Below are 14,587 nucleotides of genomic sequence, written 5' to 3'. Positions count from 1 at the left end.
CTCTCAGTGATTCACATTCCGGGTGTGGACAACTGGGAAGCGGACTTTCTGAGCAGACAGACGTTTTTTCCAGGGGAATGGTCTCTCCATCCCGAGATGTTCGCGGAGATCTGCAACAGATGGGGGACACCGGAGATAGACCTCATGGCGTCCAGACTCAATTGCAAGCTACCCAGATATGGGTCGCGATCCAGGGATCCACAGGCGGAACTGATAGATGCTTTGGCGGTACCCTGGGACTTCAATCTAATTTACATATTTCCACCATTGCCTCTTCTTCCTCGTGTAGTGGCCCGCATCAAGCAGGAGCAAGCTTCGGCTATTCTGATTGCTTCATTGTGGCCGAGGAGGATGTAGTTTGCGGATCTGTTGAGGATGTCGTCATCTCCGCCGTGGAGGTTACCCTGTCGCAGGGATTTGCTGGTTCAAGGTCCTTTTCTACATAAAAATCTCGATTCTCTGAGGCTGACTGCGTGGAGATTGGACTAGTCTTAGCCAAGAGAGGATTTTCGGAAAGAGTGATTGACACACTCGTTCAGGCCAGGAAGCCGGTCACTCGATGCATCTACCACAAGATGTGGAGGACCTACTTGTCCTGGTGTGAGGAACGAGGATATCCCTGGCATAAGGTCAGGGTATCTAGGATTTTGGCTTCTCTCCAGGATGGTCTGGAGAAGGGTCTTGTTGCCAGTTCCCTTAGGGGACAGATCTCTGCTTTATCTGTACTGTTGCATAAGAAGCTTGCTGACATTCAGTCCTTTGTACAGGCTCTGGTTAGGATCAGGCCTGTCTTCAGGAATCCGGCTCTTCCTTGGTGCTTAAACTTGGTTCTTAAGGTTTTGCAGAGGGCTCCGTTTGAGCCTATGCCTGCTCCTTTTTGGTTGAGGAGCATTATCCATCTGGCCTATGAGACAGCGGGACATAAGCCTCCTCAGAGGATAACGTTCACTCAACTAGGGCTGTGGCCTCTTCTTGGGCCTTTAAGAACAAGGCTTCTATGGATCAGATTTGTAAGGAGGCAACTTGGTCTTCTTTACATACTTCTGCAAAGTTTTACAAATTTGATGTTTTTGCTTCAGCGGAAGCAGCTTTTGGGAGAAAGGTTATGCAGGCTGTGGTGCCCTCAGTTTAAGGTCCGCCTCCTTTTAAGGTCCGCCTCCTTTTACCCTCCGGTTTTTTTCATTCAGTGTCCTCTAGAGCTTGGGTATTTGTTCCCACAAGTAATATATGAAGCAGTGGACTTTCCTCCCATTAAGATGGAAAACATAAATTATCCTTACCTGATAATTTAATTTCCATCTGTGGGAGGAGAGTCCACGGCTCCCGCCCGTTTCTCCGGTGGGCAGACCTAAATGTAATTTTATTCTTCTGGCACCATTTATACCGTGATATTTATCCTACTGTTCTTTGTTCCCTTGGCAGAATGACTGGGGAATGAGGGGAGTGGGGGAGGTATTTAAGCCTTTGGCTGGGGTGTCTTTGCCTTCTCCTGGTGGCCAGGTTCTTAATTCCCACAAGTAATGAATGAAGCAGTGGATTCTCCTCCCACAGATGGAAATGAAATGAAGGTAAGCATAATTTGGTTTTGCTGCCTCCTAGTGGTCAGCAGGGGAATATTTCCCACCCGTGATGACTCACCATCATGACGAAACAAAATTTATACTTGCCTGATATATATTTTTTTTATTTACAATAATTATGTGACTTGATCTGTAGTTGTAAAGACAAACAACGGCATGTTTTTCCTTCATAGCAGGTGGTTGTCTAATCTTTTTTTTTTTTTTAAATCTTGCAGTACCTGTACCCTATGGCAGAACATTATCTTGCAAAGTGCAGTGTAGAACTGGCATCTTTCTTAGGTAAGAACATTCTACTTTACAAGGGAATGGTTTAAACATGTAACTCATTTTATTTTACCTATTTCTGGTATAATTGATATTTAAAATGGTACTTTATTTTCTACTGTACCATAAAGGCTGTAGTATACACTGTGTACATAAATTGACATTTTAGTAGTAAATATGGAATTTACAGTGGCTTATTTCAAACACCATTGTAAGCATTTTCTTTGACCTGCAGATCAGCAGCCAAATGTGCATGTGCAAAGCAGCAGGTCATGTGCATGCTATTTACATTGTTTTGAAAGCCAAAAACAAACAAAAAATTATTCTAAATGAAATGAATTGCTATGCATTTTAAATGCTACTTGACTAGCCCATTACGTTGTGTAAAAACAATTAGCTGTGTACTTTTACACCACTTTTCTTTCCAATGGCATGGCGAGTCCACATATCTATTCTAATTACTAGTGGGAATTTAACTCCTCGCCACCAGGTGGAAGCGAAGAACACCCCTGCAAAGCTTTAAGTCCCATCCACTTCCCACAATCCCCAGTCATTCTTTGCCTGTGTAACATCATAGGAGGTGTGCAAAGGTGTGTCTAAAGAAAATAAAGTATTTAATCCTTTAATGGGTACTTTTCCCTGCAAGCAAGGATTGGGACAATGCTGTGTCCATGTAATCCTCTTTAGCAAGAGTAATGGTGGCTTTTAGCTGTTAGAGGTCGGTGAGGTAGTCCTTACTTAAACTCCAACCATCTATGCTAACCCCTATATAGAAAACCAGGGTTGGTTACTCTGTTTCTCTTGTAAAGGTGTATCCAGTCCACGGGTTCATCCATTACTTGTGGGATATTCTCCTTCCCAACAGGAAGTTGCAAGAGGACACCCACAGCAGAGCTGTCTATATAGCTCCTCCCCTAACTGCCACCCCCAGTCATTCTCTTGCAAGCTCTCAACAAGAAAGGAAGTATCAAGAGATATGTGGTGACTTAGTGTAGTTTTACCTTCAATCAAAAGTTTATTTTTAAACGGTACCGGCGTTGTACTGTTTCACTCTCAGGCAGAAATTGGAGTAAGAGTTCTGCCTGGAGGTTGATGATCTTAGCGGTTTGTAACTAAGGTCCATTTCCTGTATGGAAAGAAAACTTCAGTTGGGACGGTTGGCAAATCACCTGATTTGAGGTATGTTCAGTATATTTTTTTCTAGAGAGATAAGGTCTAGAAAATGCTGACAGTGCCTGATATATTTGAGGTAAGCCTGATACAGTGATTTAACAGCGACTGGGATCATGCTTACAAGATAAGGGTAATTTTTATGTTAACCCTCATAGTACTTAGTGTTTTAACGTTTGCATTACTTAACAGTAAAAACGTTTTTTCTCTGAGGGTGATAAATCTTTATTTTGGGGCCTAGTTTTCCACATGGCTGTTATTTTACTCCTAGGAGTAGTTTTTTATGGCCCTCTGACTGTGAGTGCATGGTGGGAGGGGCCTATTTTCGCACACTTTATGCGCAGTTATACAGACTGAGACATCCAGCTTCTCTAAAGGAGTCCTCTGGCATCAAGGACCACTATAGAGGGGTTCTTTCCTGCAAAAATCGTGTTTAAGGGAAGGTAGGAGCCACAGTAGAGCTGTGGCAGTGTGTTTGACTGTTTTTTAACGGTGTTACCGTTTTTCTAATCCGTTTTTGGGCCTAAGGGGTTAATCATCCATTTGCAAGTGGGTGCAATGCTGCTTTAGTCTCTTGTACACACTGTAAACATTTCGTAGAGTTTACTGCTTTTTAACACTGATTTGCAGTTTATATGGTAGTTTTTTTCTCTTAAAGGTACAGTACCGTTTTTGTTTAATTGCTTTTCACATTTATTAAAGTGTTTTCCAAGCTTGCTGGTCTCATTACTAGTCTGTTAAACATGTCTGACATAGAAGAAACTCCTTGTTCATTATGTTTAGAAGCCATTGTGGAACCCCCTATTAGAATGTGTACCAAATGCATTGACCTTTCTATAAGTTATAAAGACCATATTATGGCTTTTAAAGATTTATCACCAGAGGTTTCTCAGACTGACAAAAGGAAGATTATGCCATCTAACTCTCCCCATGTGTCAGAACCTATAACTCCCGCTCAAGTGACGCCAAGTACGCCAAGTGCATCTGGCGCGTCCACTGCGTTTACTTTACAGGACATGGCGGCAGTTATGAATCATACTCTCACAGAGGTATTGTCCAAACTGCCAGGATTACAAGGAAAGCGAGACAGCTCTAGGGCTAGAATAAATACAGAGCTCTCTGACACTTTAGTACCTATGTCTGATATACCCTCACAATGTACAGAAGCCGAAGCAGGAGAGCTTCTATCTGTGGGTGACATTTCTGATTCAGGGAAGGTGTTACTTCAGTCTGACTCTAAAATGACAGCATTTAAATTTAAACTTGAACACCTCCGCGTGTTGCTCAGGGAGGTTTTAGCGACTCTGGATGACTGTGACACCATTGTAGTCCCAGAGAGGTTGTGTAAAATGGACAAATACTTTGCTGTGCCTGTTTACACTGATGTTTTTCCAATCCCTAAGAGGTTTTCAGAAATTATTACAAAGGAATGGGATAGACCAGGTGTACCGTTCTCTCCCCCTCCTGCCTTTAAAAAGATGTTTCCCATAGATGCCGCTACACGGGACTCGTGGCAGACGGTCCCTAAGGTGGAGGGAGCAGTCTCTACCCTAGCTAAACGTACAACTATTCCCGTCGAGGACAGTTGTGCTTTCCTAGATCCAATGGATAAAAAACTAGAGGGTTTCCTTAAGAAAATCTTTATACAACAAGGTTTTATTCTCCAGCCTCTTGCATGCATTGCCCCAGTCACTGCTGCAGTGGCTTTCTGGTTGGAGTCTCTTGAAGAGGCTCTACAGGTGGAGACCCCGTTGGATGATATCCTAGACAGGCTTAAAGCTCTTAAGTTAGCCAATTCATTTATTTCTGACGCCGTTGCTAATGGCTAAGAATTCAGGTTTTTGCCATTCAGGTGCGTAGGGCGCTATGGCTTAAATCCTGGTCAGCTGACGTTACTTCAAAGTCTAAGCTTCTTAACATCCCCTTCAAAGGGCAGACGCTATTCGGGCCTGGATTGAAGGAGATCATTTCTGATATTACTGGAGGAAAAGGCCACACCCTTCCCCAGGATAGGTCCAACAAATCAAGGACCAAACGGACCAATTTTTGTTCCTTTCGAAACTTCGAGTGGCGCAGCTTCAACTTCCTCTGCTGCAAAACAAGACGGAAATTTTGCCCAGTCCAAGCCAGTCTGGAGACCTAATCAGGCTTGGAACAAGGGAAAGCAGGCCAAAAAACCTGCTGCTGCCTCTAAGACAGCATGAAGGAGTAGCCCCCGATCCGGGACCGGATCTAGTTGGGGGCAGACTTTCTCTCTTCGCCCAGGCTTGGGCAAGAGACGTCCAGGATCCCTGGGCTCTGGAGATTGTTTCCCAGGGATATCTTCTGGATTTCAAAGCCTCGTCTCCAAAAGGGAGATTTCATCTCTCACAATTATCTGCAAACCAGATAAAGAGAGACGTATTCTTACGTTGTGTTCAAGACCTTCTGGTCATGGGAGTGATCCACCCAGTTCCAAGGGAGGAACAGGGGCAGGGATTCTATTCAAATCTGTTCATAGTTCCCAAAAAAGAGGGAACTTTCAGACCAATCTTGGATCTCAAGATCCTAAACAAATTTCTCAGGGTCCCATCCTTCAAGATGGAGACTATTCGAACCATCCTACCTATGATCCAGGAGGGTGAATATATGACTACCGTGGACTTAAAGGATGCTTATCTCCACATTCCGATACACAGAGATCATCATCGGTTTCTCAGGTTTGCCTTCCTAGACAGGCATTACCAGTTTGTGGCTCTTCCCTTCGGGTTAGCCACGACACCAAGAATCTTTACGAAGGTTCTAGGGTCCCTACTGGCAGTTCTAAGGCCACGAGGCATAGCGGTGGCTCCTTACCTAGACGACATTCTGATACAGGCGTCGACTTTTCAAATCGCCAAGTCCCATACGGACATTGTTCTGGCATTCCTGAGGTCTCACGGGTGGAAGGTGACCGAAGAAAAGAGTTCTCTCTCCCCTCTCACAAGAGTTTCCTTCCTAGGAACTCTGATAGATTCAGTAGAAATGAAGATTTTTCTGACAGAAGTCAGGTTGTCAAAGCTTCTAACTTCCTGCCGTGCTCTTTATTCCACTTCTCAGCCGTCAGTGGCTCAGTGTATGGAAGTAATCTGCTTAATGGTAGCGGCAATGGACATAGTTCAGTTTGCCCGCCTACATCTCAGACCGCTGCAACTTTGCATGCTCAGTCAGTGGAATGGGGATTACACAGATTTGTCCCCACTGCTAAATCTGTATCAGGATATCGGGGATTCTCTTCTCTGGTGGCTATCTCGGGTCCATCTGTCCAGGGGAATGAGCTTCCGCAGGCCAGAATGGACTATAGTGACGACAGATGCCAGCCTTCTGGGCTGGGGCGCAGTCTGGAACTCCCTGAAGGCTCATGGTCTCAGGAGGAAGCCCTCCTTCCGATAAACATTCTGGAACTAAGAGCGATATTCAATGCTCTTCAGGCTTGGCCTCAGCTAGCGGAGGTCAGGTTCATCAGAGTTCAGTCGGACAATATCACGACTGTGGCCTATATCATCCGTCAGGGGGGAACAAGAAGCCCCCTGGCAATGTTAGAGGTTTCAAAGATAATTCTATGGGCAGAGGTTCACTCTTGCCACCTTTCAGCTATCCATATCCCAGGAGTAGAGAACTGGGAGGCGGATTTTTTAAGTCGGCAGACTTTTCATCCGGGGGAGTGGGAGCTCCATCCGGAGGTTTTTGCCCAGTTGATTCAACTATGGGCTAAACCAGAACTGGATCTCATGGCATCTCGTCAGAACGCCAAGCTTCCTCGTTACGGGTCCAGGTCCAGGGACCCCAAGGCAGCGCTGATAGATGCTCTAGCAGCGCCCTGGTCCTTCAGCCTGGCTTATGTGTTTCCACCGTCTCCTCTGCTCCCTCGGCTGATTGCCAAGATCAAGCAGGAGAGAGCTTCAATGATTTTGATAGCTCCTGCGTGGAGATTGTACGCTTAATTCTATCGAAGCGTGGTTTTTCCGAATCGGTCATTGATACCTTAATTCAGGCTTGAAAGCCTGTCACCAGGAAAATCTATCATAACATATGGTGTAACTATCTTCACTGGTGTGAATCCAAGGGTTACTCATGGAGTAAAGTCAGGATTCCTAGAATCTTATCCTTTCTCCAAGAGGGATTGGAGAAAGGATTATCTGCTAGTTCCTTAAAGGGACAGATTTCTTCTCTGTCTATTCTTTTGCACAAACGTCTGGCTGAGGTTCCAGACGTTCAGGCGTTTTGTCAGGCTTTAGTTAGAATCAAGCCTGTGTTTAAACCTGTTGCTCCGCCATGGAGTTTAAATTTAGTTCTTAAAGTTCTTCAAGGGGTTCCGTTTGAACCTTTGCATTCCATAGATATTAAACTTTATCTTGGAAAGTTCTGTTTTTAGTAGCTATCTCCTCGGCTCGAAGAGTTTCGGAGTTATCTGCTTTACAGTGTGATTCCCCTTATCTGATTTTCCATGCAGATAAGGTAGTTTTGCGTACCAAACCTGGGTTTCTTCCTAAGTTAGTATCTAATAAGAATATCAATCAGGAGATTGTTGTTCCTTCATTATGCCCTAATCCTTCCTCAAAGAAGGAACGTCTTTTACACAATCTTGATGTGGTTCGTGCTTTAAAGTTTTATTTACAAGCTACTCAGGATTTTCGTCAAACATCTGCTTTGTTTGTTGTCTACTCTGGACAGAGGAGAGGCCAAAAGGCTTCGGCAACTTCTCTTTCTTTTTGGCTAAGAAGCATAATCCGCTTAGGTTATGAGACTGCTGGCCAGCAGCCTCCTGAAAGAATTACAGCTCATTCCACTAGAGCGGTGGCTTCCACATGGGCTTTTAAAAATAAAGCCTCGGTTGAACAGATTTGTAAGGCGGCGACTTGGTCTTCGCTTCATACTTTTTCTAAATTCTACAAATTCGATACTTTTGCTTCTTCGGAGGCTATTTTTGGGAGAAAGGTCTTACAGGCAGTGGTGCCCTCCGTTTAAGTGCCTGCCTTGTCCCTCCCTTCATCCGTGTCCTAAAGCTTTGGTATTGGTATCCCACAAGTAATGGATGAACCCGTGGACTGGATACACCTTTACAAGAGAAAACAAAATTTATGCTTACCTGATAAATTTATTTCTCTTGTGGTGTATCCAGACCACGGCCCGCCCTGTCATTTTTAGGCAGCTGTTTTTTATTTTTAAACTACAGTCACCACTGAACCCTATAGTTTCTCCTTTTTTCTTGCTTGTCTTCGGTCGAATGACTGGGGGTGGCAGTTAGGGGAGGAGCTATATAGACAGCTCTGCTGTGGGTGTCCTCTTGCAACTTCCTGTTGGGAAGGAGAATATCCCACAAGTAATGGATGAACCCGTGGACTGGATACACCACAAGAGAAATAAATTTATCAGGTAAGCATAAAAAAAAAATTTCTTGTATCTTCGGGTCCCTGTCAGCGGTCGGATGAGGCACACAGACCTGGAGCTGCTGTGACTTCTACACAGCAGAAGTCCTTTCTTTACCTTAAAAACGGGACGATATCACTGAGGATGGGCTGAAAGATTAATCAGGGACCTAGTGGGACCTGTTACTCTCAGAAGGGGTTGGTATGTTTATTATTTATAGATCCTCTAAATTGAGATATTTTGCAGCTGGGCAGCTACCTGGTTTTTTTTTTCTACCAGGGACAGGGATTTTTGCCACTTACATTACTTGGAAATTCTATTGATAAATACCCATGATTTCTATCCCTGTACGGTCCGTTTTGTATCAGTATGTTTATAACTTTGTATGTCACATTCCCTCCTTCTACTATTTGAGGGATTCGACAAAATATGGCGCTGTTACTTGTCGTGCCTGATGAGATTGAGACAGGTTATTGCCGTTTGTAATGCAGTGGCACTCTGACTGTTATCCTGTCAATTTTTGCCCTCCCACTGAGAATCGTGATTGCGGCAGTGAGACCGCTTTACGTGCTAGTCTGTAGCTGGTTGAACAGGCTTAGTCTAATGGTCATTGCCTTTACTTAGTAATAAAGAGACCCTGGTCTCACAGAGGGGTCCTGATTTGGCTGGTGCATAGTAAGATCCACCATTGTGGGCGGATACATTAGCACTGCTATGTTAGCGGTGGCTCAGTAGTCTGTTTTTAGTACCTTTAGAGGGATTTAGCCTTCTCTCTGGTATTTTAATAGTGGTTGGTCCTAGACGACTTTGGTGGCAATCGCAGAGGAGTCGGGCTCTCATGTGCTGTTATAAGATCAAGGGTTAAACCTTTGCCCCTTAGAGAGTCACCATTTTTATTTATTTTGTTGTGCATTTCAGTCTGCGTTTCCCACCATGAACGGCTTTTTTAGCGCGCTACAGTGCAACCCTATGGTGTTTTGTTAATTTATCCTCTATTTCTTGGACTTAAAGGGCCATGATACCCAAATGTTGAAACACTTGATAGTGATGCAGCATAGCTGTAAAAAGCGGACTAGAAAATATCACCTGAACATCTCTATGTAAAAAAGAAAGATATTTTACCTCAAAAGTTCCTCAGTAGCCACATCTCATTGTAAAGGACTTCTAAGCAGCAAATCAGTATGTCTGTCCCAGGACAGGCAAAGGAGCGAGCTTTATGCACTCTCATCTTATTTCCCTATTCATTTTAAGGAAGTTTACTATGAAATCTCAGAGTTAAGTCAAATCTCATGAGATCACAGTAAAAGAGTTCATGACCTTAGCACTGCTGATGCCGTTTGGCTGCTGTTCATTTCTTCATTTGTTTATTTTTTTTACCTGCAGCTGGGCAGCAGCTGAATTATAACTTTTTACACAGAACTTACTCTGCTGAGCTGAGGAAATTGTGAGGTAAAATATTTTCCTGTTTTACATAGAGATGCTTGGGTTATATTTTCCTGTCAGCTTATTACAGTTATACTGCATCAGTTTCAAGTGATTTAGCATATGAGTATTATGTCCCTTTAAGCTGGCTTTAGTTCTGAAATTTATATTCTGGTATTTTTTGGTATTTGCTGACATCTAGTGGCAATTCAATATAATTATTCTTTCTAGAGCTACTGCAGATATTTTTTCTTTAGGTAAGTATATATTTCTTTCATGTAATTAGCAAGAGTCCATGAGCTAGTGACGTATGGGATATACATTCCTACCAGGAGGGGCAAAGTTTCCCAACCCTCAAAATGCCTATAAATACACCCCTCACCACACCCACAATTCAGTTTTACAAACTTTGCCTCCTATGGAGGTGGTGAAGTAAGTTTGTGCTAGATTCTACGTTGATATGCGCTCCGCAGCAAGTTGGAGCCCGATTTTCCTCTCAGCGTGCAGTGAATGTCAGAGGGATGTGAGGAGAGTATTGCCTATTTGAATGCAGTGATCTCCTTCTACGGGGTCTATTTCATAGGTTCTCTGTTATCGGTTGTAGAGATTCATCTCTTACCTCCCTTTTCAGATCGACGATATACTCTTATTTATATACCATTACCTCTGCTGATTTTCGTTTCAGTACTGGTTTGGCTTTCTACAAACATGTAGATGAGTGTCCTGGGGTAAGTAAATCTTATTTTCTGTGACACTCTAAGCTATGGTTGGGCACTTTATTTATAAAGTTCTAAATATATGTATTCAAACATTTATTTGCCTTGACTCAGGATGTTCAACATTCCTTATGTTCAGACAGTCAGTTTCATATTTGGGATAATGCATTTGATTCAATCATTTTTTCTTACCTTAAAAAATTTGACTCTTTTTTTTCCCTGTGGGCTGTTTTTTGGCGCAAAAAAAAAATCTTTTCTGTTTCCGGCGTCATACGTGTCGCCGGAAGTTGCGTCATTTTTGACGTCCTTTTGCGCCAAAAATGCCGGCGTTCCGGATGTGGCGTCATTTTTGGCGCCAAAAAGCATTTAGGCGCCAAATAATGTGGGCGTCTTATTTGGCGCTAAAAAATATGGCCGTCGTTTTTGTCTCCACATTATTTCAGTCTCATTTTTTCTTTGCTTCTGGTTACTAGAAGCTTGTTTATTGGCATTTTTTCCCATTCCTGAAACTGTCATTTAAGGAATTTGATCAATTTTGCTTTATATGTTGTTTTTTCTCTTACATATTGCAAGATGTCTCACGTTGCATCTGAGTCAGAAGATACTTCAGGAAAATCGCTGTCTAGTGCTGGAACTACCAAAGCTAAGTGTATCTGCTGTAAACTTTTGGTAGCTATTCCTCCGGCTGTTGTTTGTATTAATTGTCATGACAAACTTGTTAATGCAGAAAATATTTCCTTTAGTAATGTACCATTGCCTGTTGCAGTTCCTTCAACATCTAAGGTGCAGAATGTTCCTGATAACATAAGAGATTTTGTTTCTGAATCCATCAAGAAGGCTATGTCTGTTATTTCTCCTTCTAGTAAACATAAAAAATCTTTTAAAACTTCTCTCTCTACAGATGAATTTTTAAATGAACATCATCATTCTGATTCTGATGACTCTTCTGGTTCAGATGATTCTGTCTCAGAGATTGATGCTGATAAATCTTCATATTTATTTAAAATGGAATTTATTCGTTCTTTACTTAAAGAAGTACTAATTGCTTTAGAAATAGAGGATTCTGGTCCTCTTGATACTAATTCTAAACGTTTAGATAAGGTATTTAAATCTCCTGTGGTTATTCCAGAAGTTTTTCCTGTTCCTAATGCTATTTCTGAAGTAATTTCCAGAGAATGGGATAAATTGGGTAATTCATTTACTCCTTCTAAACGTTTTAAGCAATTATATCCTGTGCCGTCTGACAGATTAGAATTTTGGGACAAGATCCCTAAAGTTGATGGGGCTATTTCTACCCTTGCTAAACGTACTACTATTCCTACGTCAGATGGTACTTCGTTTAAGGATCCTTTAGATAGGAAAATTGAATCCTTTCTAAGAAAAGCTTATCTGTGTTCAGGTAATCTTCTTAGACCTGCTATATCATTGGCTGATGTTGCTGCAGCTTCAACTTTTTGGTTGGAGACTTTAGTGCAACAAGTAACAGATCATGATTCTCATAATATTATTATTCTTCTTCAGCATGCTAATAATTTTATCTGTGATGCCATTTTTGATATTATCAGAGTTGATGTCAGGTTTATGTCTCTAGCTATTTTAGCTAGAAGAGCTTTATGGCTTAAAACTTGGAATGCTGATATGGCTTCTAAATCAACTCTACTTTCCATTTCTTTCCAGGGTAACAAATTATTTGGTTCTCAGGATTTATCTTAGGATAAAAAATCTAAGGGTAAAAACAGGGCTAATAATCGTTTTCGTTCCTTTCGTTTCAACAAAGAACAAAAGCCTGATCCTTCATCCTCAGGAGCAGTTTCAGTTTGGAAACCATCTCCAGTCTGGAATAAATCCAAGCCTTCTAGAAAGGCAAAGCCTGCTTCTAAGTCCACATGAAGGTGCGGCCCTCATTCCAGCTCAGCTGGTAGGGGGCAGGTTACGTTTTTTCAAAGAAATTTGGATCAACTCTGTTCACAATCTTTGGATTCAGAACATTGTTTCAGAAGGGTACAGAATTGGTTTCAAGATGAGACCTCCTGCAAAGAGATTTTTTCTTTCCCGTGTCCCAGTAAATCCAGTGAAAGCTCAAGCATTTCTGAATTGTGTTTCAGATCTAGAGTTGGCTGGAGTAATTATGCCAGTTCCAGTTCTGGAACAGGGGATGGGGTTTTATTCAAATCTCTTCATTGTACCAAAGAAGGAGAATTCCTTCAGACCAGTTCTGGATCTAAAAATATTGAATCGTTATGTAAGGATACCAACGTTCAAAATGGTAACTGTAAGGACTATCTTGCCTTTTGTTCAGCAAGGGCATTATATGTCCACAATAGATTTACAGGATGCATATCTGCATATTCCGATTCATCCAGATCATTATCAGTTCCTGAGATTCTCTTTTCTGGACAAGCATTACCAGTTTGTGGCTCTGCCGTTTGGCCTAGCTACAGCTCCAAGAATTTTTACAAAGGTTCTCGGTGCCCTTCTGTCTGTAATCAGATAACAGGGTATTGTGGTATTTCCTTATTTGGACGATATCTTGGTACTTGCTCAGTCTTCACATTTAGCAGAATCTCATACGAATCGACTTGTGTTGTTTCTTCAAGATCATGGTTGGAGGATCAATTCACCAAAAAGTTCATTGATTCCTCAGACAAGGGTAACCTTTCTGGGTTTCCAGATAGATTCAGTGTCCATGACTCTGTCTTTAACAGACAAGAGACGTCTAAAATTGATTTCAGCTTGTCGAAACCTTCAGTCACAATCATTCCCTTCGGTAGCCTTATGCATGGAAATTCTAGGTCTTATGACTGCTGCATCGGACGCGATCCCCTTTGCTCGTTTTCACATGCGACCTCTTCAGCTCTGTATGCTGAATCAATGGTGCAAGGATTACACAAAGATATCTCAATTAATATCTTTAAAACCGATTGTACGACACACTCTAACGTGGTGGACAGATCACCATCGTTTAATTCAGGGGGCTTCTTTTGTGCTTCCGACCTGGACTGTAATTTCAACAGATGCAAGTCTCACAGGTTGGGGAGCTGTGTGGGGATCTCTGACGGCACAAGGAGTTTGGGAATCTCAGGAGGTGAGATTACCGATCAATATTTTGGAACTCCGTGCAATTTTCAGAGCTCTTCAGTCTTGGCCTCTTCTGAAGAGAGAATCGTTCATTTGTTTTCAGACAGACAATGTCACAACTGTGGCATACATCAATCATCAAGGAGGGACTCACAGTCCTCTGGCTATGAAAGAAGTATCTCGAATTCTGGTTTGGGCGGAATCCAGCTCCTGTCTAATCTCTGCGGTTCATATCCCAGGTATAGACAATTGGGAAGCTGATTATCTCAGTCGCCAAACGTTGCATCCGGGCGAATGGTCTCTTCACCCAGAGGTATTTCTTCAGATTGTTCAAATGTGGGAGCTTCCAGAAATAGATCTGATGGTGTCTCATCTAAACAAGAAACTTCCCAGGTATCTGTCCAGATCCCGGGATCCTCAGGCGGAAGCAGTGGATGCATTATCACTTCCTTGGAAGTATCATCCTGCTTATATCTTTCCGCCTCTAGTTCTTCTTCCAAGAGTAATCTCCAAGATTCTGAAGGAATGCTCGTTTGTTCTGCTGGTAGCTCCGGCATGGCCTCACAGGTTTTGGTATGCGGATCTTGTCCGGATGGCCTCTTGCCATCCGTGGACTCTTCCGCTACGACCAGACCTTCTGTCGCAAGGTCCTTTTTTCCATCAGGATCTCAAATCCTTAAATTTAAAGGTATGGAGATTGAACGCTTGATTCTTGGTCAAAGAGGTTTCTCTGACTCTGTGATTAATACTATGTTACAGGCTCGTAAATCTGTATCCAGAGAGATATATTATAGAGTCTGGAAGACTTATATTTCTTGGTGTCTTTCTCATCATTTTTCTTGGCATTCTTTTAGAATTCCGAGAATTTTACAGTTTCTTCAGGATGGTTTAGATAAAGGTTTATCCGCAAGTTCTTTGAAAGGACAAATCTCTGCTCTTTCTGTTCTTTTTCACAGAAAGATTGCTAAT

The 14,587-nt window shown here is 42.4% G+C and overlaps 1 protein-coding gene across 1 annotated transcript in view; it reads left to right on the top strand.

The window, feature by feature from the left end:
• Positions 1 to 14,587, top strand: part of CDAN1 (codanin 1) — a 380,174-nt gene that overhangs the window by 270,507 nt on the left and 95,080 nt on the right. The window contains exon 24 of the mRNA XM_053711416.1: positions 1,796 to 1,859. Coding sequence (XP_053567391.1) covers positions 1,796 to 1,859 — 64 coding nt within the window. The remainder of the gene's footprint in view (positions 1 to 1,795; positions 1,860 to 14,587) is intronic.

Source organism: Bombina bombina, chromosome 1 (assembly GCF_027579735.1).
Source record: "Bombina bombina isolate aBomBom1 chromosome 1, aBomBom1.pri, whole genome shotgun sequence".
NCBI lineage: Eukaryota > Metazoa > Chordata > Amphibia > Anura > Bombinatoridae > Bombina > Bombina bombina.
The sequence above is the reverse complement of the archived record's forward strand: the minus strand, read 5'-3'. Positions and strand labels throughout refer to the sequence as shown.